The following is a 25,827-nucleotide window of genomic DNA, read 5'->3' on the forward strand; positions in this document are numbered from 1 at the left end:
CAATTCCGCAGCTCAAATAGCAATTCCGTGGCATTAGCTCCAATGCTGTGACCTTTCCTCAGTCTTTACTAAGGCTGTTATACCACCAAGAGATTGCCGCAAGCATCTACTTCAGTACACTTGCTTCAATGTACTTTGCCGCAGCAACACAGCAGCTCAAAATTCCAGAGATCGGTGGCATTCTTGCTAATCACTTCATCTATATGCGGTAAAAGCCATATGGGTGCTGTTACTTTTGAACCACAGTACACAGTAAAACTGTGAGGGTGCTGTTACTTTAGAACCTTGGGAACATGTGTTTGGTATCATTTCTTACCAATCTATGTACTACGGACTTACTAAGGACTCGCTTCAAGTATTCTAAATTTATTCTGGACTTGTAGTATAAAAGCTAGTATACACCACGGAAAATAGGGAGTTGCGAGACAGAAGTTACCGGACACTAGTTATCGCACATGTTATCGACCACCATCACCACTTGTACTCACTAGGAGACAGACAATAACAGCATAGTCACTCCGAGTTATACTCTCTGTCATGGCTTTTCTTCTAACGGTATTGGTGTATGCTCATATTGCACCAATACATGGAATTTCGTGTCCACAACTCGCTTTTATCTTTTAATCCGCCAGCATCATTTCACTTTCACCAGCCAGGATCGTTTTCATCAGTTTTCACCTTCTACATTGCCATCGTTTTACCCAGCTCAGTTCAGGATTGTTACGTCCCTGTGTGGACTCAGATTAGGATCGTTATTGCCGCCAGTAGCATCTGTCGTGGAATTTCGGTCAACAGCTTCAGTATAGGATCATCAGTCACGGTATTTGGTATCTTGCCGTCAGTTTCAGTATAGGATAGTCTCCGTGTAGACTCAGGATTAGTATCAGTTTCGTTTTGCCATTGTTAACCTCAGTATAGTTTCAGTATCAGCCCAGCCCAGTCCCAGCCATTGTTTTGCCATCACTAGTTCCCCCTCATATCATCGCCAGTTCATCTTATCTTTGTTTTACCGCCAGTTTCTCGTTTCTCAACTACAGTCTTCGTTTATTGCCGTCACAGTATTTGTTATCTTGCCAAATGGTATTTCTCTTTGACAGCATTTTCTCTAATTCCATCAACATCGCCCATGGCTTTTACTAGTTAAATTGCTGTCACTTCATTCATGGTTTGCCAGTATTCCCAGTTATACCAGATTCTGTTCCTTCTCATCTATCGAGACCCTTCCCGGCTTACAGCCAATGTTTTCTAGTACTCGATCGTTAAGGGTACTACTTCGCTGACTGAAAAGTCGCAGAGTATACTTGCGTTCTTGAGGAATTCATCGCATGGAGGTGCACTGAAACACTCGCACAACAACAAAGCCTTTATTGCCGCTACACGCCATTTGCCGTGAACTCCTCTAGAGTTTTGGTTTTTGCTGTTGCCACAGAAGTTAAGGCTTATCAACGGTCCTCCGAGGAGGATGTCACAGTGTAAAGAAGGGCAGAGTACAGCGAGGATTTTACAGGAAGTCCATGATTTATCTGATGAGGTGATGTGAAATCTGACGCAGTGATCTAATGGTTCTGCTTTTTCTGAGCCAATTATTGAAGACAGCGGAAGTGTTCTGTGTAACTTGCGAATATGGAGGCCAAGGCGGTGTTGCGACTGCAGCCTATTTACACATGTAATTTTGCAATCTAAAGTGTTTTACACGCATACTGAGATATAGTGAGTGAGTGGACTAAAACTATGCGTCAACACTAATGCTACGTGGTGCAATGATATGGAATATAACTTATGGCATAAGAAGCAACGGGATTCTAAACAGGACTTAGTCACGGCACTGTACCTGACAGGCATGCATGATGAGAAGGCCAAACCCTATACCCAATGCCTTAGGCTCTAACTTACAAGCACACTCGTGGGAGCTAGATAGAACTTTGAAGATTGCAGTGACACTGAGAATACTTAGTGCGCTCGCTAACTGTGACGCGTCGTACCTGAAAATCCGGGGAAATCCTTAAGTGAGATGACAGATATCACTGGCACGAGCTTGGGCAATGGGCTTTGGCTGAAGTCCACGAGCCCACGTTCCATTGTTCTGAGTCCCATTGTTCGAAGACTCACTTGTTGCCATGTCTACGAGAAGCCTCTGTGAATCCAAGAAAGAAGTCTTGAACAACATATGCCAGAACTGATAGTTCCGTGTGCCTAGACCTGTCGGTCGCTAGAGAACAAGCCCGCGGGTGTCAGGAGAGCACCTCTTGGCATGCATTTAGTGAGCTCACTATAGAAATGAGACTAAAACTGGGAAGTCCAACTCGGATGCTCAGTAAGGCAGCGGTGGCAACGTGCTATGCATGTAGGAGTCTGGGTACTGCATGACGTTTGTAATTCTAATTCCCCTGTAGTATAAGTAGGCTGGTTACAGTAGGTAGAGGCCAAGTTTCGAGCCCCCGAGTTCCCGTGCACGCATTGAAGGCGGTACTGTAACAAAGGATCAGTTTGTGACTTCGAGCTGTGCATAGAATTAGCGAGCTCACTCAGAGAAATATGAGATACCCTTTTGATAAGACTTTTGAGAACTTAGTCAGAGTGAATATGAATCAGTGATGCTGTTTCTGTTCTGTTAAGTGTGATAAGTCTGTTCGGAGAATGTGTTGAAGTGGAAATCTGAGATCTGTTCTGTTCTGTGTCAGTCTGTTCCATGTCAGTTCTGTTCGAAGTTCCATTTCTGAATCTGTTTTCCGAGTGCTTCTGAAGTGTTCTTGAGTCGAGATAACCTGCTGGAGTTAGTTGGAGAACCCCTACATACAGTTGTGTAGTGAGCGGGCTAAGTCAGTGCTTGCCTGTGGTGTTCTTTTAGCGAGCTCACTAAAGTTTTGGCGTGTATTGCCTCTGTTTCTGTTGGGATCAGTGTCCCTTGAGTATTATAACTCAAATCTGCCTTGAAGGTTGCGTCACGCCAGTGAACGACCTTCCTGTAAAAAGTTCCTAGACTTAGGAATTCATTAGAGAAAGCTTAGCTTCGCTAAGAGCGCTGAAAATAAGAGAAACTCTTCGAGATATTGAAGTATAGTTGGATCGCATTAGAAATAATCACTCCCCCTAGAACTTATGAGGGTGATTGTAGTTTGTGTAGTTGTGTGAGTGTGTGTGTGGGTTTTTGAGGTTTGCCTTTTAGCCCGCTCACTATTCCACAGGTGCCCACAGCCAGCCTCTTCAGCGGGCAACGAGGTCCGGCCTAATCAAAACTGTGGGTGATCCATGGTCAACAAGAGCATGAACAGGGAGAGGAGATGAAAGCATAGGAGAGGTAATGAAACCCTCCATCCAGAGATGCAGGCTTGTAAGCATCTGCTCGATGGAAGAAGAAACATACTCATTGTCATTGGAGACATCTGAGGAGTTACTGACCATGTGATCATCATCCTCGAGAGCAGAAGGTGGGTAGTGGAGTTCGATACCGGCCATCAGAGATGACTTTCTCTCCTCATATGCCTTCCTCACCTCAATAGCATCTGCTTCAGTCAGTGTACGGTAGGTTTGCACATCAGGTGCACCAGCTTTGCAATCAGAAGCAATGTGATCAGTGTAGAATGTGCAGCACAGGAAACATCCCAAGTGCTTAGCTAGCAAGTCCTTCTCTCCCTCCATCAACTTTGGCGGTTGAGTGCATCCCTGGCCCTTGGTGGCAGAGGAACTCGCAGTTGATGGAGCTTGGTTTGTCGAAGACGTTGCCACCTCCATGGTGGTGTTGGTCATCATGGAAGAAGTACCGGTGTTCTGGGTCCGAGGAACCCGTTAACGTTTTTCACTAGGGCCCATGGGAGCAGCCTGGGTGTTGGATTCAGCCATAAGCATTTTAAACAATTGCTTGCCCCAAGACGCCTCCCTCTTGATATCATCATCGAGAATGCAAACCTCATCCACCCATTTATCAAGATCCGTGATGCTATCCAACCACCCTTGTCTATTCGCCTTGAGGTACTCTTCAGCCAAATCTTCGGACATGCGCTCCTCCAAATGTAACCTCATGTCCTCATCATCAAGGTAGCTTGGCATCCCAATCAGATTCTCATTGGCACTACGCACAGTCAACTGGAACTCAAACCAAGGCCTCTTCCCTTGGGTGGCATTGTGAGTTTTCTTCACTTGGAAGAACCAATTATCCGAGAGCCATTTTGCCTTGAGCTGGGCCATGAAATGGTCCCAGGTCCAATTAGCCACCGGATCTGTTTCGCAGGCAGAGATCAGGCGAATCCACGACTTCATTGCAGGTCCACAGAGTGCAGAGAATGCCATCAGGACATGCACCTCAGGCTTTATCTTCTTATACAGGAAGAAAGATTCGAAAGCTTCATTGAATTCATTAAAGATGTCGATTGTGTAATAGCCAGGGTGAAGAATGGGAGCGTCTGTGCAAGAATTTTGTTCGACAACAGCAATAGCAGACATGGTATGGCGATTTGCAGAAGAAGCAGGTACAAATGCAGGTTTACGTTTCGGTGCTGGTATGAAATCAGAGTCTGAGCTGCACAATGAGCTGGAGTCTACAACTGAGGCATTGCTCGCATCATCTTCAGAGTCCAATTGAGGGTTGTGACTGGCTGGAGCAGAGGCAGAGCTGGAAGATGAAGATGAGGAGCTGGAAGACAAGTCGTCATCATCATCGTTGTCGGTTATGGGGAGAAGGTCAGGCAGATCTGCAAAGTCGTCTTCTTCTTTGTTGAAGGATGTTGCGCTCGAAGATGAGTTAGAACTGGATGAGTTAGCTCGGATGTGTGAAGCCGCACTTGCAGAGGAGTTTGAAGATGAAGAGCTCATGGATGAGCTGGACTCAGCTGCAGGGCTGTTACTACAAGATGAAGCCACTGCCTGTGCACCAGGTGTAAAGCTGTTCAGTGAAGCGGTGATATGCCTGGTATCAGGCTACCCATAGATTTTGCGATTTTACATCAGTTTATGCAATCTACAAGCGGTACAGAGAGCTACAGTGGAGGCTTTGCGCTGGTAGCTAAATACTACATAAAGAATGAAAGCACGGCAGTACAGAATGGACTTAGAAACGACGTCTCGAAGAGTCAATTCTACCAGCCATCAACACGCCAAGCTAAGCCCCACCTAAACAAGACTATTACAGTCAAATCTCGGGGACTCGTCTGTATGGAGTATAAAAACCAAGAAGTTGAAGAATGGAATGAACTAGATGCCTCGTCACCTCAACGAGTAGAAAGAACCTGTCAAGAAAAATTGCTAAGTCGAGAAACAGATCAGCTTTTGAGATCAACTCAGGCTAGGAAAGGAATAACCTTGGAAGAATGAATAGCCGCGCTGGGTACCGAGATGACCGACCTTGATTGCGCAGTGATCAACAGAATATAATCTCGGACCTGCAGTCGATCACGATCAGTGGTTACATCCTCAAGATCCTGCGCATACCGCAGTATTCCATACATACGGCATGCGGCAAGCCTTGCAGATGGAAGAAGGAGCACCCACGGACTAGTAGGGCACTCCTCGGTGACAGAATAACCCGGTGCAGTCGCGTCGAACTGAATAGAAACTACAGAATGGCGTGATACTTGTAGGATAGTGACTCACCATTTGTATTAATTCCAAAGCTCGTACCATAATTACTGTAGATACAGGCTCCTATACCTAGAACACAAATCGTATAAATTAGCAGCGACTAGATGCATAACGGCAGGAAAGCATTCCCCCGTGTTTGTGCTAGTAGCCTGTATAGCTACCTAATCAATCACTGGTTTTATTGCATATCCTCGACTGAAGTGAATTAAGTTACCAAAGTCAACCCATAAGGGTGACTACAGTAATCTAGAAGAGTTAAGTAGGAAGTAGAGCCGTCCCCACATTTGCGCCTTGCTAGTTAATTGAACTGCTCCATGGACAAAGGCCTCATGCTCTCTCTCTCCGAGATTAACGATCTAGATGTGCTGAGTCAACTTTAAGTCAAAAGACCTCATCTAGTTGAAGTAAAATAAGCCCTAGAACGCTTTAAGTTCAAACAATCGTCGAGTTCAAGGAACTCCAGAGTCTGTGTATTCTTTGCAAGTCTCGTACTTGAAGTCAGAACCTGTGCATTCTTTGTAGAGTGATTTCGCACTCTTTGTAGACCTCGGAGTCTTTGGTTGTTTGATTATTTGAAGTGTCCGCTAGAAGCTCTTCTAGACGACGTCAAAATGAGTATAACTTGCTCGACTATACCTTGCAAAACAAGTTCATAAAACCCCGCTATTGCGGACTAGTGTACTTTGTGTAAAACACATCGAAAGAAGAATTGAAGTTGTTTTCAGACAAAACCCCACTAGATTATCTAAATCTAAGTACATCGCGAGTGCTTCTATCGTACTCACCCTCAAACTTATATACATTGGTGATAGTGTGTGTGTGTGTGATTTAGTATCTAGATTGATGATCTAGACGCTTGTTTCATTTGCGCGCTGCCCGTTACCGAGCACATCAGCGGGTATATGCGTCACAACTAACAGAAGCGACGAGGTTGCATCAGAGAGAGCGTTGTTTGAAGAGTGGGGTGGATCAAGGGATGGTCCTGGTGTCGTCGAGACAGAGGTCACCGGTGCTTCTCAGGAAAGAGCATGCTCCCTAAAGGTGGTTGTATGTGTCCGTAAGGAAGGCAGAGATGTGTGGTGTGTAACCCGCCTTTGGCCAAGAGTTGAGAAATCGATGTGGGGAATCGGTGGAGCTGCTTCCTGCAGGTCCCCTGTGGATATGACTTCCTCTGCCGAGTCGGGAGAGTCAGAGGGTGTCAACGAGGGTAGCGAAGAGGTACAGTCAGGCAGGACAATGGCGCTGTCCTGCATGGGGGGGTTTCAATGGGGAAGGGATCTGAGAGCTGGAGGCAGTTTGGAAAGAGTTGTGGGGGTAGAGGAACAAGGTTGGAACCATCGTTTTCGTCGCTTGGTTGGGGTTATATTCCCACCTTTTGACGTCGAAGGAACTAGTAAAGAAGTCATGGGATCAGGTATGGTTGGGGAAGTCAGGGTTTCACTTGGGGTTGGGGAACTTTTCTGGGTATTGGGTATCCGTTCGGTGTTACGTGGGCAACATTAAGTCAGAATTCAGCATACAACGTTAAGTCAGAATTTGGTGTACAACACTGAAGTTGGTCTCGAGGTATCACCTAGGTAGAAAAGAATAGAGTCGCTAAGATATTCAAAAAAAAGTGGAACCCAACCAGTGTCGGGAACACTGAGCAACACGCAATAGAATAGGCAACAACTCTATTGCATGAAGGACATAGAAGAACAAAGGTAAGGTTAGTCTAAGCGGATTGCATAGCGTCCATAGACATATCTAATGGTCTAGGCAAACATGTGTATATATGCATCGTAGTAGTAATCCACAGCATGGTTACACTGTGTCTCTCATTTCTTCTGAGCTATATCTACCTGGAAGTCTCAGTGGGAATGCTTATCGCTCTCTCTGAATCACCAGGTATGTCTCTTTCTTCTCATAGTGGTTTCTCTTCAGCTTACAGGTCACTCTCATCGAATTGACAGAGCTTTCGTGTTTTTTTAGCACCCTCCCTGGACAGTATTCTTAGCTTTCATTTGGACTATTTGGACTATCATTACCATGGACTTCTTCATAGTTGATGGACACGCTTATTGGGCTTGCTTAGTTTACAAACCGATGTACACCATCAGGAAAAATTCACTAAGCTACATATAGGTATCACCTATACATAGCTCCCATAGCCCCATAGTCAGGTACCCCTTAACATAACATCCGTAACATTCCTGCGAGTGCTATGTAGCGCTATGTAGCACACCTGTAGCTTGCATACAGAGACTATGTAGCAGTACTATACCTGTACATACATGACTCTGAATGTCATGTATCTTAGTATACAGTAATCACTATTCAAATACACGGTGCCAAAATGCAGTAAAAATGTCTGTATATTAGAACAGCTGTACAATTGAAACAAATCTACTCTTCACTCTTCACAATATCACCTTCCTCCTCGTCATCGGCCTCAGCTTCACTGTCAGTCTCACCGGTCCGACCTTGTAGATCAGCAACAAGTCGCTCCTTCTCAGCATCATCAATAAACCCATCACTGATCTGCTTTGGCTGCACATCTGCATGTGTTCTAAGGAGCAAGACGTTTAGTTAGAACACATTCTATGAAAAGGCCCAAAAAACCCACCTTCCTTTCATGGCCCAGAGTCGACAGATGTTTCCGGTAACCGTAGCATCCCCTGAACACCATGCCTTGACGTCTTTCAGATGAGTGAGGTACTGAGGAGTTTGGGTTATGTCATTGAGCTTCTGTGCCTTGAAGGTGCCATCTGCCCATTCCTCAATGCAGTGCTCTAACTAATGAGAGAATGAACAATAATAGCTAGTTGGAGATAGCCAAAACTTACTATAGTCATGACAAGAGCAAGTGTCTCCACTTTCACATCAGCAAAATCATCCTCCCAGATAATCCCAGGTGCCTTACTGTGACCAAAGAAGTGTTCAGTGATCACCATTGGGATAATCCTGTTTTTGAACCTGCGTCGAAGGGCCTTAGGCTCCTGTGGAGCAATGAAGTCAGCTGGATAAGAATACAAATTCACACATACCTTGCAGGTAAATGCACCGCATGTCGCTAACATGACATACTTCTTTTTGTTTTGCTCAATCGTCACTTTCTTGGTGGAAATGGCAAAGCTGTAAGTCGCCACAACCAAAGCTTTCATATCCGACTTCATGGCTCCTCGGACATGTGCTGATCGTCACTTAATCTAGGTGGCAATATCAGACTTGCTCAACCTCAGATCGGAGAAATGATTACCATGGTTCGCATACCCCTAGTGAGCTCATAAACCTCTCCGAATTCCTCACAAGCTTCATCCGACAACTCCTGCAGCCATGTACGTTCAACCTCAGTATCTGGATACCCATTGACAGTGTAAATGCATCACTCCCAGTCTTTACAGACTTTATGAAGGATCTGACATGCTTTACCATCATAATCACATTGATTGACACCTTTTGAACCTGCGGCGACCTTTGCAATGCGAGCCTTCTTTGCATTAGAAGGGGTATCAGACTCGGAAGTAGGAGCCTGAGGGCTGCGAGCATGCTTGCTTCCTGCTACTTGTACTGGATTGTCAGATGCTGATGAATTTGGATCTCTTTCTGGTTCACTGTGCTGAACAGTGGCAGTCTGCAGAGGAGTCGGGTTGGTCATGAAGTGGTTGTTCACCTCAGAAAGAGAATCTGAGTCACCGGGAAGTGGAGAGGATTTCTGGTTGCAGATGCGATGGAAAGAGCTTGACCTGAAGTCGATATGGGGGATTTCCATCATCTGCAACTCAGGAGATGGTGGTGAGGCAGGGATACGAGGCTGCCCAGCCTTGCGAAGTTTTCTGGGTGGAGTAGAGATCAATCCCTTTGACTGAATCTTTGGTAATGATTAAGTTTGCAATAACTGGATAGGAATAATGCTCACTGAAGATGAAAAACTCAATCTGCCACTCGGAGTATCATCATCTTCGCTTTCCAGGTCTGATAGCTGGCAGCCGTTGTGAGCACGAGAGTATTCATCTGCGTAGTTTTCTCGAAGCAGCCCTATAAAAATGTCAGTAGCTATCAGGGATACTGAGCGACACGCACGATTAGCTTTATCCTGGAGAACTTGTTTTTTCTGAAGTTCGAGGTTTTGCTTTTGAAGTTTCTCAATCGCTGCTTGAAGCTTCTTGTTCTCCACAATCGACACATTCTGGTCTGGAAGAGTGAGCAGTCATGTATACACTAAAGTACAGTGGTAAAGGCACGTACTGAGTTTGGTCTGCTTCTTGCTGGGCCTGCTTGTTCGCTTGCTAGGAACATCTGAGCTGCAGATGTCAGTTGTGGCTGTTTGACGAGCCATATTTCATTGTAGAACAGGTTTTGATACTAGTAGGAAGGTGGTGGTATGAAGGAGAGCTAGAAAAGATTGGAAATACACAAAACAATAAACATTTGTGATAATGTGATTTGAGCCACTTACTCTGACTCTGCCATAGCACCGTACTTCTATCCTTCACTGCCAGACCTGTTGCAATGGTCCACTCTGTCTTCAAATGCCAAATCTGCGGGTGTCAAACAAACTCAAAACCTGGCTTGGAGAGCCACTATTCCCAAACTAGCTGCAGCTCTCAGCTCAATGAGAGAGTGACAAGAACCATCAAAACTTCTAAACAGAAATGCCCTATCTCCCCTGACGCAATGGCCCAGACATTTGATATTCCACCCTCCACCTCCAAGCCATCCTCCGATTTCGGACCCATACCTAACCCTGGAGAGCTTCATGCATTTCCAGATACAAGTGCTGATAATTCTCCGGTGGCTCCACCACCAAAGAAGACTCATGTCAAGGATGTCGAGGATGAAGATGATATTGTGGGACCACAAGAACATTTCATTCAGGACTTTCCTTGGCTGGCCGGTGATCCGATTGTTGAGCGTGGAAAATTACCTCCATTTTTCGAGCTTTTTCGGCATCAGAAGGTCGAGAATGGTGAGGCGATGTGGGCACCTTTCAGTTCTAGGGATGAGTGGGAACTTGCTCGATGGCTAATGTGCTCTAGTATCAGTCAGAAGGAGATTGACTCATTTTTGAAGTTGGAAAGTGTGTGTACCTTGGCTCTTGAGTATCTGTTCACATGAGCAAAACTTATAAATGGTTTCTAGATCAAAAATAATGTCAATCCGAGCTTTGGTAATAAGAGAAAGCTGTTTCAAACCATTGATAAGCTGCCAACTGGTCCTGAATGGACATGTGAAGTCTTCAAGATTCATGGGGACCTGCTCAATAATGAGGGAATGCCACAGACAGAGGAGATTGAGCTTTGGAAGCATGATCCAGTTGCCTGTATCCGGGAACTTATGGGTGATGCTCAGTTCAAGGAACACATGCGTTACGCACCTGAACGTGTCTACACTGATGAGATGGGCACATCAAGGGTATACAGTGAGATGGCAACAGCCGACTGGTGGTGGCAAATCCAGGTATGTATTCGCAATGTGTTCATATTAGAAGGGATACTCACGATGTGAGCAGAAACTCTTACCGAAAGGTGTAACCATTGCTCCAGTGATTCTCGCCTCTGATAAAACACAGCTTTCCCACTTCAGCGGTGACAAGTCCACATGGCCGGTGTATCTAACAATTGGGAATATTGACAAGGACATTAGACGAAAGCCTTCAGAACATGCAACCGTGCTGATAGGGTACCTACCCGTCAGTAAACTAGAGTGTTTCTCGAAAAAACAGCGCTCGGTTGAGTCCTACCAGCTGTTTCATACTTGTATGCGCTCGCTTCTTGCACCATTAATCGAGGCTGGAAAGAATGGAGTAGAGATGTTGTGCACTGATGGTCAGACCAGACTCATCTATCCGATTTTGGCCGCATATGGAGCAGATTACCCGGAGCAGTGCTTGATTGGATGCTCAATGGAGAATCGCTGCCCGAAATGCAAAGAAAAAGCTGGCGAACTTGGAGATCCTGTGTATTCACTCATGCGCGATCCAAAGGAAACAGTCGAGGTTCTGAAGCAGGCATCAGCTGGGCTGGAACCACAAGAATTTACAGACTGGGGCCTGCAACCAGTCAATCCGTTTTGGGTTGACTTACCCCATTGTAACATATTCCAATGCTTCACTCCTGATATCCTCCACCAACTACACAAAGGGGTCTTCAAAGACCATGTCATCAAGTGGGCAACCACTGTGGTGAACGTTGATGGACCTGAGCATCAAATAGATGGATTGCAAAAGGCCGAAGTGGATTGCCGCTTCCAAGCTATGACACGACATCCGAGTCTTCGACATTTCAAGAAAGGCATATCGTTAATTTCACAGTGGACAGGTAACGAGTACAAGAATATGGAGAAAGTTTTTCTGTCCATTATGGCTGGATGTGTGGATGAAGAAGTGATGAAATGCATTAGAGCAGTGCTCGACTTCATATACTTTGCACACTATGAAGAGCATACAACTGAGTCATTGAAGAAACTGGAAGATTCATGGCACACCTTTCACAAGCACAAGGAGATCTTCATTGACCAGGGGATACGTGACCACTTCAATATTCCGAAAATTCATTCCATGTACCACTATGCTTCAATGATACACTCACATGGCTCAGCAGGTGGCTATAACATGGAAGCTTCAGAACGTCTGCACATTGATTATGTAAAGATCGCCTACAATGCATTGAACAAGAAAGGGTATGTGAAACAGATGACAGCATGGATGAGGAGGTGTGAGGCAGTTGAGAAGTTTCAGAGGTTTTTGCAGTATGCTATCGATGAGTACACTGAGCCAGAGAGGGAGGATGAGGTTGACGGGGAAGAGGTCGACATGGACATTGATGGTAGCATTGATTCTCACGCTGGCAATGACCGTGAGTATATCAGTCACATAAACCCCACTACCACCCTTAACAATCACTACCATGATGACAATGATGACAATGCTAATAGCAAAGACAACATTACCACAATATCTCAGCTTGAATATGGGGAATCTACTTGCTTCATACCCAAAACACTGTCCTACACAAATGTCAGCCTCGATGATCTACAGACCAAGTTTGGGGCTTCCGAGTTTGTCCATGCCATGGAAGCCTTCCTTCACAAGCACGGACTATTTAGCATGGATTATTGGGATGCAGAACCAGCAACATACTCAGTATATAAACGATTTTGTGTCTCTATTCCTCCAGTGCCTGAAGTCTCGCAGCTCGCAACCACTGATGCTGTCCGTGCAACTCTTCCAGAACCAGCTCGTGGTCACAAGAAAGCAACACCAGGATATTTCGATACAGTCTTGGCAAGGAAGGACTTGCCTGAGAAAGGTATCACTGACTTAGATTTGCTTGGACCCAAAGGTGCATGTTTGCTATTGCACAGTTACTGACTAACTCAACCATATTCCAGGCCTTCACGTTGCTCAAATTCATGCCATCTTTGATCTCCCTCCAGAGCTAGGGGAATTCCGTCACACTTTTGCTTATGTCGAGTGGTTCACACCCCTTTGCAAAGTGGATGAGCTCACCAGAATGTTCAAAGTTCAATACTCTACTATCTGAGGTGGTCGCCCGAATGCATCTATAATTCCAATCATGTATATTTCTTGTAGCTGTCACCTTTCTCCATGTTCTGGGCAGGTTATCGATCCACGGTTCACTAGCGACAATATCCTAGATTCGTGCCATACCTTCTTCTTAAATTCCTACCTTCAACACATTGATTTTGTACTTTTACGTGACAAATGCATCTTGAAATGAACTGTCTTACTCTTCCTGTGCTGTGAGAATCACAAAATCTAGACTTGAAGAACTGGATACTATATGCTGGTATGTACTCAAAGCACAAAGCTATGGGCCACTACTGATGCTACATAGCAAAAGCCTTTTTCCTGATGACGGTAAACTCATACGATCGGTCGGACACTCGTCGACCAATTAGGAGTACTAAATCACTGAGGAATGAAGTTAAGGTAGTGCCCACTCCTTGCCGGCTCCTCTCTTGCATACTCCATTAGTGTGGCAAGCTACTGGAGAATGTTAAACAGGTTGCCCTTTCTATCGTGTACATGTACTAGGCCCATTCAGCTCTCTAATGATGAGGTGCTTTGTTAAAATGAGTAATAATTCTCCAGTGCTCACTCAGATTTCAGCAGGGAACCCTCACAAACAGTTCGTTCAACTACCTATTTATCTACTCGCCATGTACACTAATAGAAGCAGCAGGATGTAATCCCCAGTCCTATGTATGTATACAAGATTCGGTCTATGAGGTCAATGCACAAATTAACAAACAGCTTCGCTGTCTGGAGGATATGATCACTTACACGAATCATGTGAAAAGCACAGGTTTCTATAAGAGAGGAACAAATATACATACCATTGATGCATGCAAGCTGGTTTTGCCAGCGCTGACTTGTATGACTGTGGAGGGTCCATCTGTGCAGTGTAATGTGTGCAAAGAAGGTAGCACCCACTTCTGTGCTGCCACCGCACCCAAATTTCTCAGTTTGTTCATCCCATCCTCATTACGCACCTATCTTCCCTTGATCATGAGAAGTTGATACGGCATAGCGATGTGAAATAGGCAGATAGGCACCTCGTACCTGAAGCTACATATCTTCATGGCAGCCAATATACTGCAACACCGGTGAGTGATGACTGGAGAGGTCGACAGCGTCAGTGGAGAGCAGGTGCAAGTCAGCATAGGTTTGCACTGAAGTGGGGTTGATCTAGTTGGTTCTCCTCTGGCAGTATCAATTCCTTGAGGTCTGTATCTCCTCCTTCATCAGGAAAAAACTACTTTGCTACATCACAATATGTAGTCTATGTAGCACTTGTAGCACCGTAGCACAGTCTCCCATATGTAGCAGCTTGTAGCACACCACTAAGAGTATGTAGTAGCTGTATCAAGTGATAGCACCCCACCTGAACTATTGTATCGCTACAGTAGCGGCATCATATCAATACCTACGAAGACATATTCTGATGAACACAGAAGAGGGCAGACCATGAAATGAATGAAATCAATATATTACTACTAGCTACTACACCAATATAGCTGTATGACATCACATGCACTAGACCACCTCCAACGTCTGAACTCTGAGTAGCATTGCAATCCACCCTGTCATCACAAAGTACACCAAAACAGATTGAAATCCTAGCAGAACAACAGTGATATCAGTAGTAGCTGATAGGAACAAGGCTACAGCACTTACAACTGATTGCATTGCTATGAAAAATGGGAAATATAGGGACAGTGCAATAACCGCAGTTGTTGCACCTGGTCTTCGGCACCATCACAGTTCATGGGTTGTTCCGAGTCCTAAGTGCTATGGCATAAATATGACAAATGTCAAAACAATTCAAGTTACATACATTCCAGGACAGGTACCCTTAGAACACTATTCCTATGAAAAGCACAAGACGAGTCAGTAAAAAAGCATGGGGTTGCAGTTGGGGTACTCACCGGCAGCCTTGAGTACAAGACATCTCATCCAAGTACTGTGAAACAAGGCCATGTGAGATCAAGTGAAAGAGACAGCACGAACATGCACAATGAACAGTAAATTTAGCATTCAAAGCATAAGGGACACATATACAAGGAGCGCACGAATGGCAAAGAGGACCATCTGAAGGGAACATAGGTTGCCTGCACCGGTAAGCCAGAAGGAAGATAGAACCATAAATGGTGACACGTGAAGAGGAACGAGAGAGGTGGGCGCTGAAACATTGATGGAGGAAAGGAAGCAAGGGTGGTTGGATTTGGTCAGGATCCGATGGCGTGATCTTGGTTGATTATGCACGTGATGGACGGACTCTGTGTCGGAGTTTCAAATGAACTTATTAGAACTCCCCCCCAGCTACTCGTCCTTGGCACTGCCATTGTAGCTGTCCATACTTCACAAGGCATATATCGTTCTAATTACCTTCCGATGTGCTGATTTCGTCTTCGCATTACTTTCCTATCCTTATTCAAGTCCGTATTTCAGTCAGACTCAATATCCTCTTTTAGCTGACACTCAACTTGTACCATCAGCCACTATCGAAGACCCAAAAAAAGAGATAATGCTGACCAATGTTGTAGCATTCAGTAGGTTTCACTGAAGTATACAGATGTGTACGTAGCTACCGGCAGTATATACAGAATGCTACCTACCGCTACCTAATGCTGTGCACCCTCTACCATCACTACTGGCGATACATAAGCTACATATATCTGAGTGGCAGATACATAGCAAAAGGGTTTTTCCTGATGTTCATATCCATCCATTTCCCATCTCGTGACTAGTTTGCCGGAAATCGATACGTTGCAGTGCCATGAAATTGTAACTTGTAGGCAAGGGAGGGACAAAGTGGAGGTACCAGGGCCGGAAATTTGTCGGAAATATACATCAATGCCATTCATAATTCAACACAACAGGCACAGACACGTACCATTGAAACCCATAACCACCCTCCACCCAATGGGCAGTTCCCAGATCATGGGATTCGAATCAATAATCATATCCTGATATCTCGGTCCTTCACGGCTGATTTGCTGTGATTCATCTCGTAAGAAATTTTCATCCTCGGTGGAACCAACATGTCAGTGTACCGGGCTCCCAAGGTATGCATGCTAGGATGGCCTGTGTGTGGTGTAGGGTCTGATATATTAATACGTTATCTTTCGACTTATAGATCCAAGCTACGAAGTTCCGTTCTGATCTATGTAGTCCATCGGTAACATCTGGATGATGGATGCAGCGCCGTTTAAGCACGTCGTCAGGTCGCCGTTGTCAAGTATGTGTAGTCGTTCTATAAAAACACTCAGTTGTAGGTCCGCTTAGCTTATCTCGCCACCTTCTTTCAGTTCTTCTCAGTGTTCCTCGTGTACCCGATAAATATCTCCACAATGAATCTGTCAAGTCTGAGTGTCGTGTAAGAACACCCTCACCATTTGAATGGTGATAAGACTTCGGTACTGACTAACGAATTATCTCTCCCACAGAAACCTAGAGAGCTTGGCCGAGTCAGTGGCCGCTCGGGAGTCGTCGATCATATCCACGCCTACACTCTCGACCACGTCCACATTGTCTGCGATTAGTAAACCGTAAAGCCAACCCTTATCCATCTCGATCTCATTATCTGACTGTTGATAAATATTCCATAGAACGCTTACTCCGACAAAGAGTGACGGTGATGAGGTCGGAACAGTTACTGCTACAAAGTAAATCTTATAAACATATCTATTGTTGTCGAGACTTACCTCTCACTGGCTTCCAGAACATTGTCCGTCTTTTTTCGCTACAGTGCTCATTTGATATATCTTCACGCTTCCCTATAGAACTACCGTATCTTCGCCCGTTGTTTCGTAAGTCAAACACAATTCTCAATGTGGCTGCGCTTTCTCATGAACAACATCTAGTTCGGGAAGCACCGACTCCTCCAGTAAGGCAACTCCACTGGCAGCGGTGATCGCTGGCAGTGTAATCGGATCATTGGCCTCTGTTGTTGTCCTTGCTCTACTTTTCGTCCTCTGGCGAAGAATAAAAGGTCGCAACAGGGTTGGCAACAACACGAAGACTATTGAGCCGTTCTTTTCCCCCAGGATACGATCATCATCTCTCTTCACGCGGCCCATATCCGTCTCAACTATTGAATCTCTCACGTCCGGGTCACCTCCCTCAGCTCCGAGAAGACTATCTCAGTCTTCTCGAAATGCGTACGAAGAAGAGATCGAGCAGTTACGACAACAAATCAGGGACATGGATGAGCAGATGGAGATCATGCACAATGGTTCTTCGCCGCCATCTTACCACTCCCGTCGCAGGAGTGAAGTTTCAGATCCTTTTGCTTCTCCCTCGCCGCCATAACCTTTGTATGATATTTGCTCGTTGATAAAGTCCTGTCGCTTTCATGTTGGATAGGATGTCATTGTTTGTATTGTCTGGTATGCATGTTTTCCGTGCTATATAAGCTCGTATTGAAGCAATACCCTTGGCTCCTCGACTCCATAAGCTGGAGTATCCGAAGAAAGAATCGAACGCAGTTGCGCGTAGCGCACTTGATGATTTTCGAGAATTGATGTTTGGAAATCATGCATGCACCACGGGATTAAGTAGCGCCAGAATGCTATGACACGTTTGCGGAAGTGCCTGTCCTTGCAAAGTCAGGCCGTTGTAAGATGATTTGAAGGATAGTGCAAGGGCAAGTGCAATGATAAGGAGGACTTCCGGTGACCAGAAATGCATTTACTAGGTGAAAAGACCGGTGATAAAATATTGTTTTGTGATTACGGAGTAGCCACTGAAAGGTGTGTGCGATATGAATCATTGTCAAAATTAATGATGGTGGTTGAAGCGATTCCGATTCTCCGAAGGCATGAATCATTTGAATTTCACGTCACGGTCGTCGACGCATCAGTCACGTGAATAAGCTGCTTGGCCGTATTTGCCTTCCTCAGCTTCTGATCTTCCTTTCCTCATCGACGGAGCAAGTGTTCGATATTGAGCATGGTTTTGGCCTCCTGGTGCGTGTACTGCTGCTTTCATCATGGAATATGTGTTGATGACTTGTAGTGCAGGCGAACGATTCAGGATAGGTCGGTCTGCCTTTGCACGGGCAGCTGCGGTGCGTCTCGGTATGCTATAGCCTGGTACAGCATTAAGTGCGTAAAATTTTTTAAATCTTCTGCTGGTCTTACCGTCGAGCGCTTGATCCTTGATTTCCAGCATATATGCACTTTGCGTTTACTCTGAATCACTCGCTTTTTTCGACCTGTATTCTCGGCATGAACACGTCAGAAACTGTGCCAAAAGGATGCGAAGCTCGTGCTGATGAGTATTCTATTGCCCACGAGGTTATAGGCTGGCTATTGGCATAGATTTTAGTCCAGATGGTACGTCTGCCTACTGCTGTTCCGCCTTGAAGTTCGTCTGATAGTTCTTTGTATAGCTGCATCGTTTGCGATGAGGCTGAAGGATCCTACCCATCATTGTGATGATCTTTCGAATACAACTGAGATGTGACTATTGGTTGTTCCATCCTTTTTGATCCCCGTTAAATATCGTGTTGCTAGCAGTGACGCCGTCTACCCCGTGAACAGCCTTGCATATATGCAGGGCCATTCTAAGTGGATGCGATGGATATGGAGCAAGGACGCATAGCTGTGTCATATCAATGGGAGTGGGACCAACGCTGCACAACCCGACGGCTTCAAGCACGGTGACTCGAGCCTTTATCACCGATAGTCCCTACCGAGGTGGAGATTAAGGAGGGTGGGGTGAGCAATTCTCTTGCATTTGCGTGTTGATTTTCATTAACGGATATCTAGATCTAGCAGAACAAGAAGTTAAGGAAAAGTTTAACCTTATCTCACCTATACGTACCGCCCTCGCCAATAGAATGTTATCAGGACTTTAAGATTCCCAATGGTATCAATGAGTGAAGAGAGCGTACATGTGAATCGCACCCGGCGTTCGGCCCGATTCTGGTGCGTTTAGTATTCAACTTTCGCTCGATCATGGTCAACTTGAGCACTAAATACAGAAGTACTGAGGGACGAAGTCAAGGTAGCAAACTGGATGCTCCATGCTTCATATAACTATCTTATCAGGACTTCGTAGCTCCACTTGCCGGTTCCTCAATTGTGTATTTTGCGGTAAGCGACTACAGTGCTGGGCAAATTTCCCCTTGTATCGGTACGCATACTGAATTCATTCGGATCTCTGATGATGTGGAGCCTGTCCGATGACCTCATGATGGAAACTAGAATGTGGGATCAGAGCGATAATGTAAATATTGATCTTATGTCGCTTCACAAGATGTCCGGTAAGTATATTCAGTCCGATATACTTGGGAACGAGAGCTTATTCGAGTATTGATAAGCTGTGCACCTAGAAGGTAAAGTTAGTTAGCATTCTCTCCTGGAAAACACGCTCACTACCCAATAAGTGTGGCGGACTCCAAGGTAAAATGTGGCAGCATATGCAGCATGACCATCATGATGCTGATTGTTCGCTCACCAGGCTGAATACCATATTTCGTAAACTTGATTAGCGCGCTATCGAAATAACGTTCCCATTTGTAGATTGTGGCACAATTGTACAATTGGAAGCGAAGAAATGTAGTAAGTTACTTGTGCTGTGTACATCGCCTGGCGATTATTCTTTGGTACCATTCGGCTCAATGACCATATCCTGATATCGAGGTCTTTCACCACACCCCCCTCAAAAATTTTCTGTGATTCATCTCATACTAGACGTCGGAGGAGCCACATGTTAATGTACTGGGCTCCCCGTGTATGCATCACAGGATGGCTTGCGCATGGTGTAAGGTCCAAGTTACGTAAGTGACAAGTCCCCTTCTGACCTATATACTAACTCCGTGACTTCTAGCTGATCAACGCAACATTCATACTCGTTACGGAGTTCCTGTTGCCAAGGGGGCCCCCATCCTCGTATATAAACATTCAGTTGTGATGAGTTATCTTGGTACATGCGTCTCTTTTACCCGTAGGTCGACCCAGCCACTCTCGTCAGGCTCTTCAAGGATCCGATCTCGGTAGACGACACACTCCTCTGTACTACCGTCTTCTGTGCTCTCCTTGTGGGCCTTGCCACAATGAAGACAGAATTGTATCAGTAAGAAACACCCTTACACTTTTAGTGATAATGCTTCGGTACTCACTGGTACATTCTCTCTCATATACTTCATAGACTTCAGACTTCGCTCATCACGATTCCGGCCTCGGTCTTGTCCACAGCGCTACTACCGTAAGTTATTGATAAATCTCTAGTCCAGTGACTTATAACGAGGCCCTTAACAGTACGGGAGAGTAAGTCTTTTTGACACTGAATGCCGAGAACTACGCTTTCTCACAAGTGTATCTAGTGCAGAAGCCAGCGATTCCGGTTCCGGTTCCAAAACGGCAATCATTGGGGGCGTCATAGGCTCAGTTGTTTTCTGTGTTATCATCCCTCTGTTTCTTATCATCTGGAAGACACGTCGCAGTCGGAGAGTTAGTACTAACAATTCCGAGGATGTCATTGATCCAACGACTATACCGAATCCGAATCCGCTCCTTACAGAGCCGATCGTTACGCAAATGTCACGATCACCATCCCCCTCCGTTAACGCCACGTCGATTTCGACTGTCGAATCTCTCGCACCTGACCCTGGGGAAAGCAATGACCTCCTGAGGAGACCACCTCAGTCCTCTCGAAACGCGTATGAAGAATTGATCTCGTGGCTACAACAGCAAATCAGACACATGGATGAGGAGGGGATCATGCGCAGTACTTCTCCACCACCATCTTACCGCTCCTTGCACAGGAGTGATATCCCGGATCCTTCTTGTTCTTCCTTGACACCACCATGATCATCACCTTTAACACGAGATTCGCCGATGATGTACTCCTGTCTTCTTTGTGGACTGGGTAGGACCCCATCATTTGTATCACTTAACATGCTTGTTCTACGTATTATTTGAATATATACACCCTAGGGATACGGACCGCTGCTGTACGATTAGCCTTCAGTGCCTTCACTAGGACTTTTATAAGCTTAGCTTAGTTGCATTATTTGAACATCGAATTGCTCGTCTGTCTTGGATTGAATGTAGGTCTGTGCTTTTCAGACCATCATAGCCAGGGTTACCCACTTCTCACGTAATTTGTTCCTTGCGACCGATGGAATTGATTAGTATCACATCGGTTCAAGTTCTTTGTGAGAAGAGGACCTATCATGCAATGAGGTCGTTCTAGCTGCACCGTTCATGGATTCACGACGAAAATTACAATCCTCTGCAAGCACGAATGATCACCTAGCCGGCGGAATCGCTGTTGTAACGAAACGATTCAGCGCACCACGAAGCCTTGGGTATGCATTATCTGCTCAGCTCCCTTGAAACAGTCAACAATAGCTCGAACTATCTAAATTGCTATCTTTATACAGATGTTGTACATTTTCTGGCTAGTGCTGGTTTGATGAGCCCAGCTCGCTCCATTACCGACTTGATTTGGGACCATGCTTGCGGTTGGCTTGCGGGTATTCAAGTTCAATAAACTACAAGATTACACCCACATTGTCGTGTTGCCTCATAAGCCTAGAGCGCAATAGAAGTAAGAAGTGGCGCACGCTTGACCCATATTTTTCCTTTTTGCAATTTTCTCTGACGACCCCATAAGGGTACTGGAAAGACGATGCTTCGATGAGTGCTCTCTGGCATTCGGCCTGATTCCGATAGGTAGGTAGGTGGTTAGTATTACACGGCACGGTCCAACTGGGAACGCCAGGGAAAGTTGCCGGTTGCCGGGTTTCCTTCAACTTTCCTTCAACTTTCCCTCAATTGTCGTCGACTGGGGTACAGAACTGAGGGACGAAGTCAAGGTAGTCAGCTAAACCCTTTATTCTTTCAAAAAATGCTATTTACCTATCATATCAGGACTTCACAGCCCTGCCCGTCACCGCTTCTCTATTGTGTACTCCAGTATTGCGGCCGGCGACTGGAATGCTAAATAGTTTTGACCTTTGTAAGGTATACGCGTACTGGGGCACACAATGGTACAAAAAATTCCGATCAAACGATTTTTACAGAGTAAATAGACCATTTCATCCTAACAATCCTGTTGGCCTCTCCAGACGCCGCTGTGATCGCAGCTAATATGAGTGTCTCGACAAATTTAAATCCCTGCACGTTTCGTCCAGGGGATAAAATCTGATGGAGGACGGGAGTGTAAGCAGGCGCATCCGAAGAACAAATCCAACTCAGTTGCATGTAGAGTACTTGATGATTTAATATTGCAAGCACCGTACAAACTGCAATGCTCATCAGCATGCCTGTTTGCGATTCATTATCAGTGTCATACGAAAGTTTGGTATGCTCCTCTGCGTGTCGGATGTGAGTAATAGTGAGAGACGTGACAGTGGCGCCTGGTGCTTTTTAGTATGTCTTGATACTGGACGTGAACCCGAGAATTTGAAACTTCGCAAATGGATAGTACCCCAAAGTGGGACAGTCAATCTATATGCACACCATGTCTATGAAAGCAAGGTAAAAATGGTAAATACGTCGATTTCTAGGTCGGAGAAATCCTCTAGCCATTGAAAGTGGTATAAGGGCTCTTTACCGTGAAGGATGGACGTCAGGACGAGTTTACCGCCCTCAGTGCCAGTTCTAACAGGGATCCTTTGCTTCGCCTTCTCTAGCTCGGCCCTCCATTCCTCTTCTCTATCGCCTGCTCGGGATTTGTAATCATCGAACGAGCCGACGGTGACCTCGGGGGGAAAACGCGTAAAATCCACGGACACGACCCCAACAGACTCATCCTTATGCTCTTCGAGATATTCTTCCAAAATGTCGTCAATGTACTTTTCCTCGTCGAACAGGTACTGTTGAACCACCCAGCAGAGAAATTCGCAGTCTCTTGCAACGGCAATCTCGGGATAACCTCCTGTTGTGTCATACCATTTGAGAACGTCAGTAACCCACGAAAGCAAATAGGGGAAACGTACTCTTTTTGCGATTTCTTTGGGTCTTGCAGATTGTCTGGTGGGTGGTATCTTTCGGGTCTTTCTGACAAGACCTCGAACAAAAATTACCACTGCAGGCAGGACATCTGAACAAGTCAATTTCGATGCCAGGGCAGTGCTATTAAGAAGTTAATAATGAGATCAACACTCAAACGGCGTCCATACTTACGAGCGTATTCATGCAATAGTCGCCCACTTCATCTTTGTACGAACACCGTTCCTTCCATCTTTCCTCAAACGCCTCTTCCAAGTTATCCCACTGCTCAAGAATCTCGTTCGATACTTCGCTTCGGTGTTCCAAGAAGGATAAATCCGCGTGTCTCATCGACCGAAACATGGGTCGTAGCACAGACCGCCAAACCGTGTTAACGGTGAAAAGGTGTAGGAGTGAGCAGATGGCCTGGTCGAGTTCTCGGGGATAGTGGAACGTATGGCTTCTGCCAGTGAACCATGCAAGCGACACTAAGAGCCGGTTATCCAGGGCTTGAGTGATCCACTCCGGCCCATCGACCAGCACCCCAGCTAAATAGCCGAAGGAAAGGATTAGAGGCTTAGTTGCGAAATGCATTTCTTCGGGGTGTTTGTCAAGATGGTGGCGGGAATACGTGATGAGTCTGCAGACCCAAGGTATGGACTTCATCAATAGATATTCGAGGCGAAGATCACGACCCTCGCCAATGAATTGGATAAACATGAGATTGTATGTCAACAACATCCAAGGTACAGGCGTTTGACGGTCCTGAACACAAGATATGATGCGGGTCAGACAACCCATTAGACGGGACTTTGGGAAAGCGATGAACGTGTGAGTTACATCTCCGAACGTGTCATGGTCTTCAGAATCCATCCATTTTTTGGCCGCCTGAGTGAGAAGGCTGGCGACCTGGATACCATTCTCGACCGTCACGATCCACGCCTTCGTTAAACTGGACAACAAGTGTGGGGCCACTTGGGCGAGTGACTTCTTTATCTCGTCGAGCTCGAGAGCCCGGAGGAGAAATCGCACGCAGTTGCATGCAGCGCTGTCGATGTACTTTGAGAGTTCATGATTTGATACCATGATATCGGCGTGCTCCAGTATGATACTGTCAAGGAAGTACATGCTCCATGGGATAAGTCGCGGCCAAAATGTCGTGACTCTCTTACGAAGTTGCTGATCGGTCCGAAAAGATGGACTTTCTGAGATAATTCTAGCAATACCGCGCATGCAAGCGTCGATGACGTGGACAGCCGGGGTATGGGTCCAGGGGTCAAAGCCATCGGGAACCGGGGTTTTACCGAACTGGAGATCGACCAGAGATAACATTCGATGAGCATTGATTGGATTTCTGACGGCCTCATCTAGAAGATCTTGAGCGTCGCCAATCGGAAAAGGATAACGGTTCGGCGAATTTCTAGCTGGCAGACGGGTCCTTCGCTGAAAGCAAAGTTTGAGCATTATTTCTTTTGGATTGGTGTATCAGCGTACCGCTCGACGATTCATGGAATTGGGGAGCTATTTGCCGCACTTTTCTGATGACAGTGGTTGGTAGCGGCGCGTTGTCAAAGTCTGACACGTGCCCCGTAGTGAGAGCTGAGGAATTTGTAAATTCACGATCACGGACATATCGACGCGACGACACGTCGCTGCGAGCCCAATTTGGATTGGTCCAGTATTGATATCGAATTGAGCTTCCTCAAAGAAGCAAATATGGTGAAACCAATGGTGATAAGACTGTTACTGCGATTTGTTTATACGACAGGAGACCCCAAGATGTAGCACTAAAGTAACATTAGAACCTCTGAAGGAAAGGGAAAAGCTCTACCGCGGCTGCTTTACCATTGTCAAGACGCCTTCTGTTTTACGATGTCCGGTTTTCAGCAAAATTGCTGTCACGAAACGACATCGCCAGCAGCTGCAGGAGAATTGCGGGGAAGTCTTCCCTACGGGTACTGCCTGTAAATTATGTTCGCTTGGCATGTATGAAAACGAAGTGAAAGGATTCTATGTTTGCTGGCCTCCGACAATGCTGAGTGGAAACTGATTGTCATTGAGTCTGGACGAGGGAGCTGTAAGCCTACAGAGATGTTTTCAGGTAAGACATTGAATCGGGTTGATGGTTTCCTTCAGTCGCAGACGGCATGGAAGGTGACGCGGCCGCGGCACGGCAGCACGGCTGAAAACTAAAAGAGGAAATCCATATTCGTCAGCAGCCGTCGGACGCCGTCGGACCGACGGAGCAATTCGACTCTGTCACTCTAACGAACACATCGCTTCACTATCGTTCGGTGATAACTGAGTCGTATTCAGGAAAGTATTTAAACAAGCGCTTCACATCAGTCTCAATCTGCTCCAATAATAATAGTCTTTTCTGTCCCTTCCACGCCAGTTGCCAGTTTCTTGCGTCGCCACGTCTAGTTCTTCAAATTCAGCAGGACAGGTACGACGAGCAACCGACCCTCTTTCCGACCTGATCGAAAATGTAACGCACATATTGATATCCCAGCCTTACGCAGCCAGGGATCCATCTCTCCAAGATGGTTTCAACAGTCTTCAGCCTGGCTCGTCCCACGTCTCGATTACCCACGGTATGCGAATTAATTCATTCTGTTGCATCGCTTCATGCTGCGGTCCTCGCTCTACCAGTCGGGACAGCGCCAAGCGACATGGCGGTGTCCTTGCGTGGCTGCCCTGATTGATACTGATCAACGTTCGATGCTTATCTCCAGATTAGATATTCGAATTTTCGTCTTCACTCACAGTGACGCGTCCCTCGGCAACCCCTAATGCTCTGCA

General features: G+C 45.9%; 7 protein-coding genes across 7 annotated transcripts; 4 read left to right on the forward strand and 3 right to left on the reverse strand.

Moving 5' to 3' along the window:
* Positions 1-3,230: 3,230 nt before the first annotated feature.
* Positions 3,231-4,809, reverse strand: EV420DRAFT_1478754 (uncharacterized protein; the record flags this gene model as incomplete). The annotated part of the gene is made up of 3 exons (XM_060469529.1): positions 3,231-3,236; positions 3,400-3,768; positions 3,907-4,809. The coding sequence occupies 3 exons, from the start codon at positions 4,807-4,809 to the stop codon at positions 3,231-3,233; spliced, it is 1,278 nt and encodes a 425-aa protein (XP_060332363.1).
* A 1,079-nt stretch (positions 4,810-5,888) lies between these two features.
* Positions 5,889-7,077, forward strand: EV420DRAFT_1478755 (uncharacterized protein; the record flags this gene model as incomplete). Its single annotated transcript, XM_060469530.1, has 3 exons — positions 5,889-5,936; positions 6,331-6,387; positions 6,427-7,077. The coding sequence occupies 3 exons, from the start codon at positions 5,889-5,891 to the stop codon at positions 7,075-7,077; spliced, it is 756 nt and encodes a 251-aa protein (XP_060332364.1).
* An 882-nt stretch (positions 7,078-7,959) lies between these two features.
* On the reverse strand, positions 7,960-10,026 carry EV420DRAFT_1478756 (uncharacterized protein; the record flags this gene model as incomplete). The annotated part of the gene is made up of 10 exons (XM_060469531.1): positions 7,960-8,122; positions 8,180-8,349; positions 8,400-8,552; positions 8,601-8,746; positions 8,827-8,910; positions 8,986-9,424; positions 9,473-9,591; positions 9,637-9,747; positions 9,802-9,857; positions 10,013-10,026. The coding sequence occupies 10 exons, from the start codon at positions 10,024-10,026 to the stop codon at positions 7,960-7,962; spliced, it is 1,455 nt and encodes a 484-aa protein (XP_060332365.1).
* Positions 10,027-10,230: 204 nt separating this feature from the next.
* Positions 10,231-13,097, forward strand: EV420DRAFT_1478757 (uncharacterized protein; the record flags this gene model as incomplete). The annotated part of the gene is made up of 4 exons (XM_060469532.1): positions 10,231-10,635; positions 10,696-11,013; positions 11,066-12,896; positions 12,946-13,097. The coding sequence occupies 4 exons, from the start codon at positions 10,231-10,233 to the stop codon at positions 13,095-13,097; spliced, it is 2,706 nt and encodes a 901-aa protein (XP_060332366.1).
* A 2,991-nt stretch (positions 13,098-16,088) lies between these two features.
* On the forward strand, positions 16,089-17,392 carry EV420DRAFT_1747162 (uncharacterized protein; the record flags this gene model as incomplete). The annotated part of the gene is made up of 7 exons (XM_060480189.1): positions 16,089-16,146; positions 16,218-16,319; positions 16,390-16,457; positions 16,528-16,629; positions 16,690-16,746; positions 16,864-16,890; positions 16,945-17,392. Exons 2-7 carry the CDS (start codon positions 16,278-16,280, stop codon positions 17,390-17,392), a joined length of 744 nt encoding a protein of 247 aa, XP_060332367.1. The 5' UTR covers positions 16,089-16,146; positions 16,218-16,277.
* A 2,356-nt stretch (positions 17,393-19,748) lies between these two features.
* On the forward strand, positions 19,749-21,120 carry EV420DRAFT_1535774 (uncharacterized protein). Its single transcript, XM_060472843.1, has 5 exons — positions 19,749-19,865; positions 19,916-20,161; positions 20,237-20,293; positions 20,347-20,355; positions 20,412-21,120. Exons 2-5 carry the CDS (start codon positions 20,142-20,144, stop codon positions 20,896-20,898), a joined length of 573 nt encoding a protein of 190 aa, XP_060332368.1. The 5' UTR covers positions 19,749-19,865; positions 19,916-20,141; the 3' UTR covers positions 20,899-21,120.
* A 1,337-nt stretch (positions 21,121-22,457) lies between these two features.
* EV420DRAFT_256145 (uncharacterized protein) lies at positions 22,458-24,693 on the reverse strand. Its single transcript, XM_060481440.1, has 4 exons — positions 24,520-24,693; positions 23,221-24,468; positions 23,034-23,169; positions 22,458-22,972 (listed from the first exon to the last, which is right to left on the reverse strand). The coding sequence occupies exons 1-4, from the start codon at positions 24,532-24,534 to the stop codon at positions 22,560-22,562; spliced, it is 1,812 nt and encodes a 603-aa protein (XP_060332369.1). The 5' UTR covers positions 24,535-24,693; the 3' UTR covers positions 22,458-22,559.
* Between the last annotated feature and the right edge of the window lie 1,134 nt (positions 24,694-25,827).

The sequence above is a fragment of the Desarmillaria tabescens genome, assembly GCF_030435595.1.
Source record: "Desarmillaria tabescens strain CCBAS 213 chromosome Unknown EV420scaffold_13, whole genome shotgun sequence".
Lineage (NCBI taxonomy): Eukaryota > Fungi > Basidiomycota > Agaricomycetes > Agaricales > Physalacriaceae > Desarmillaria > Desarmillaria tabescens.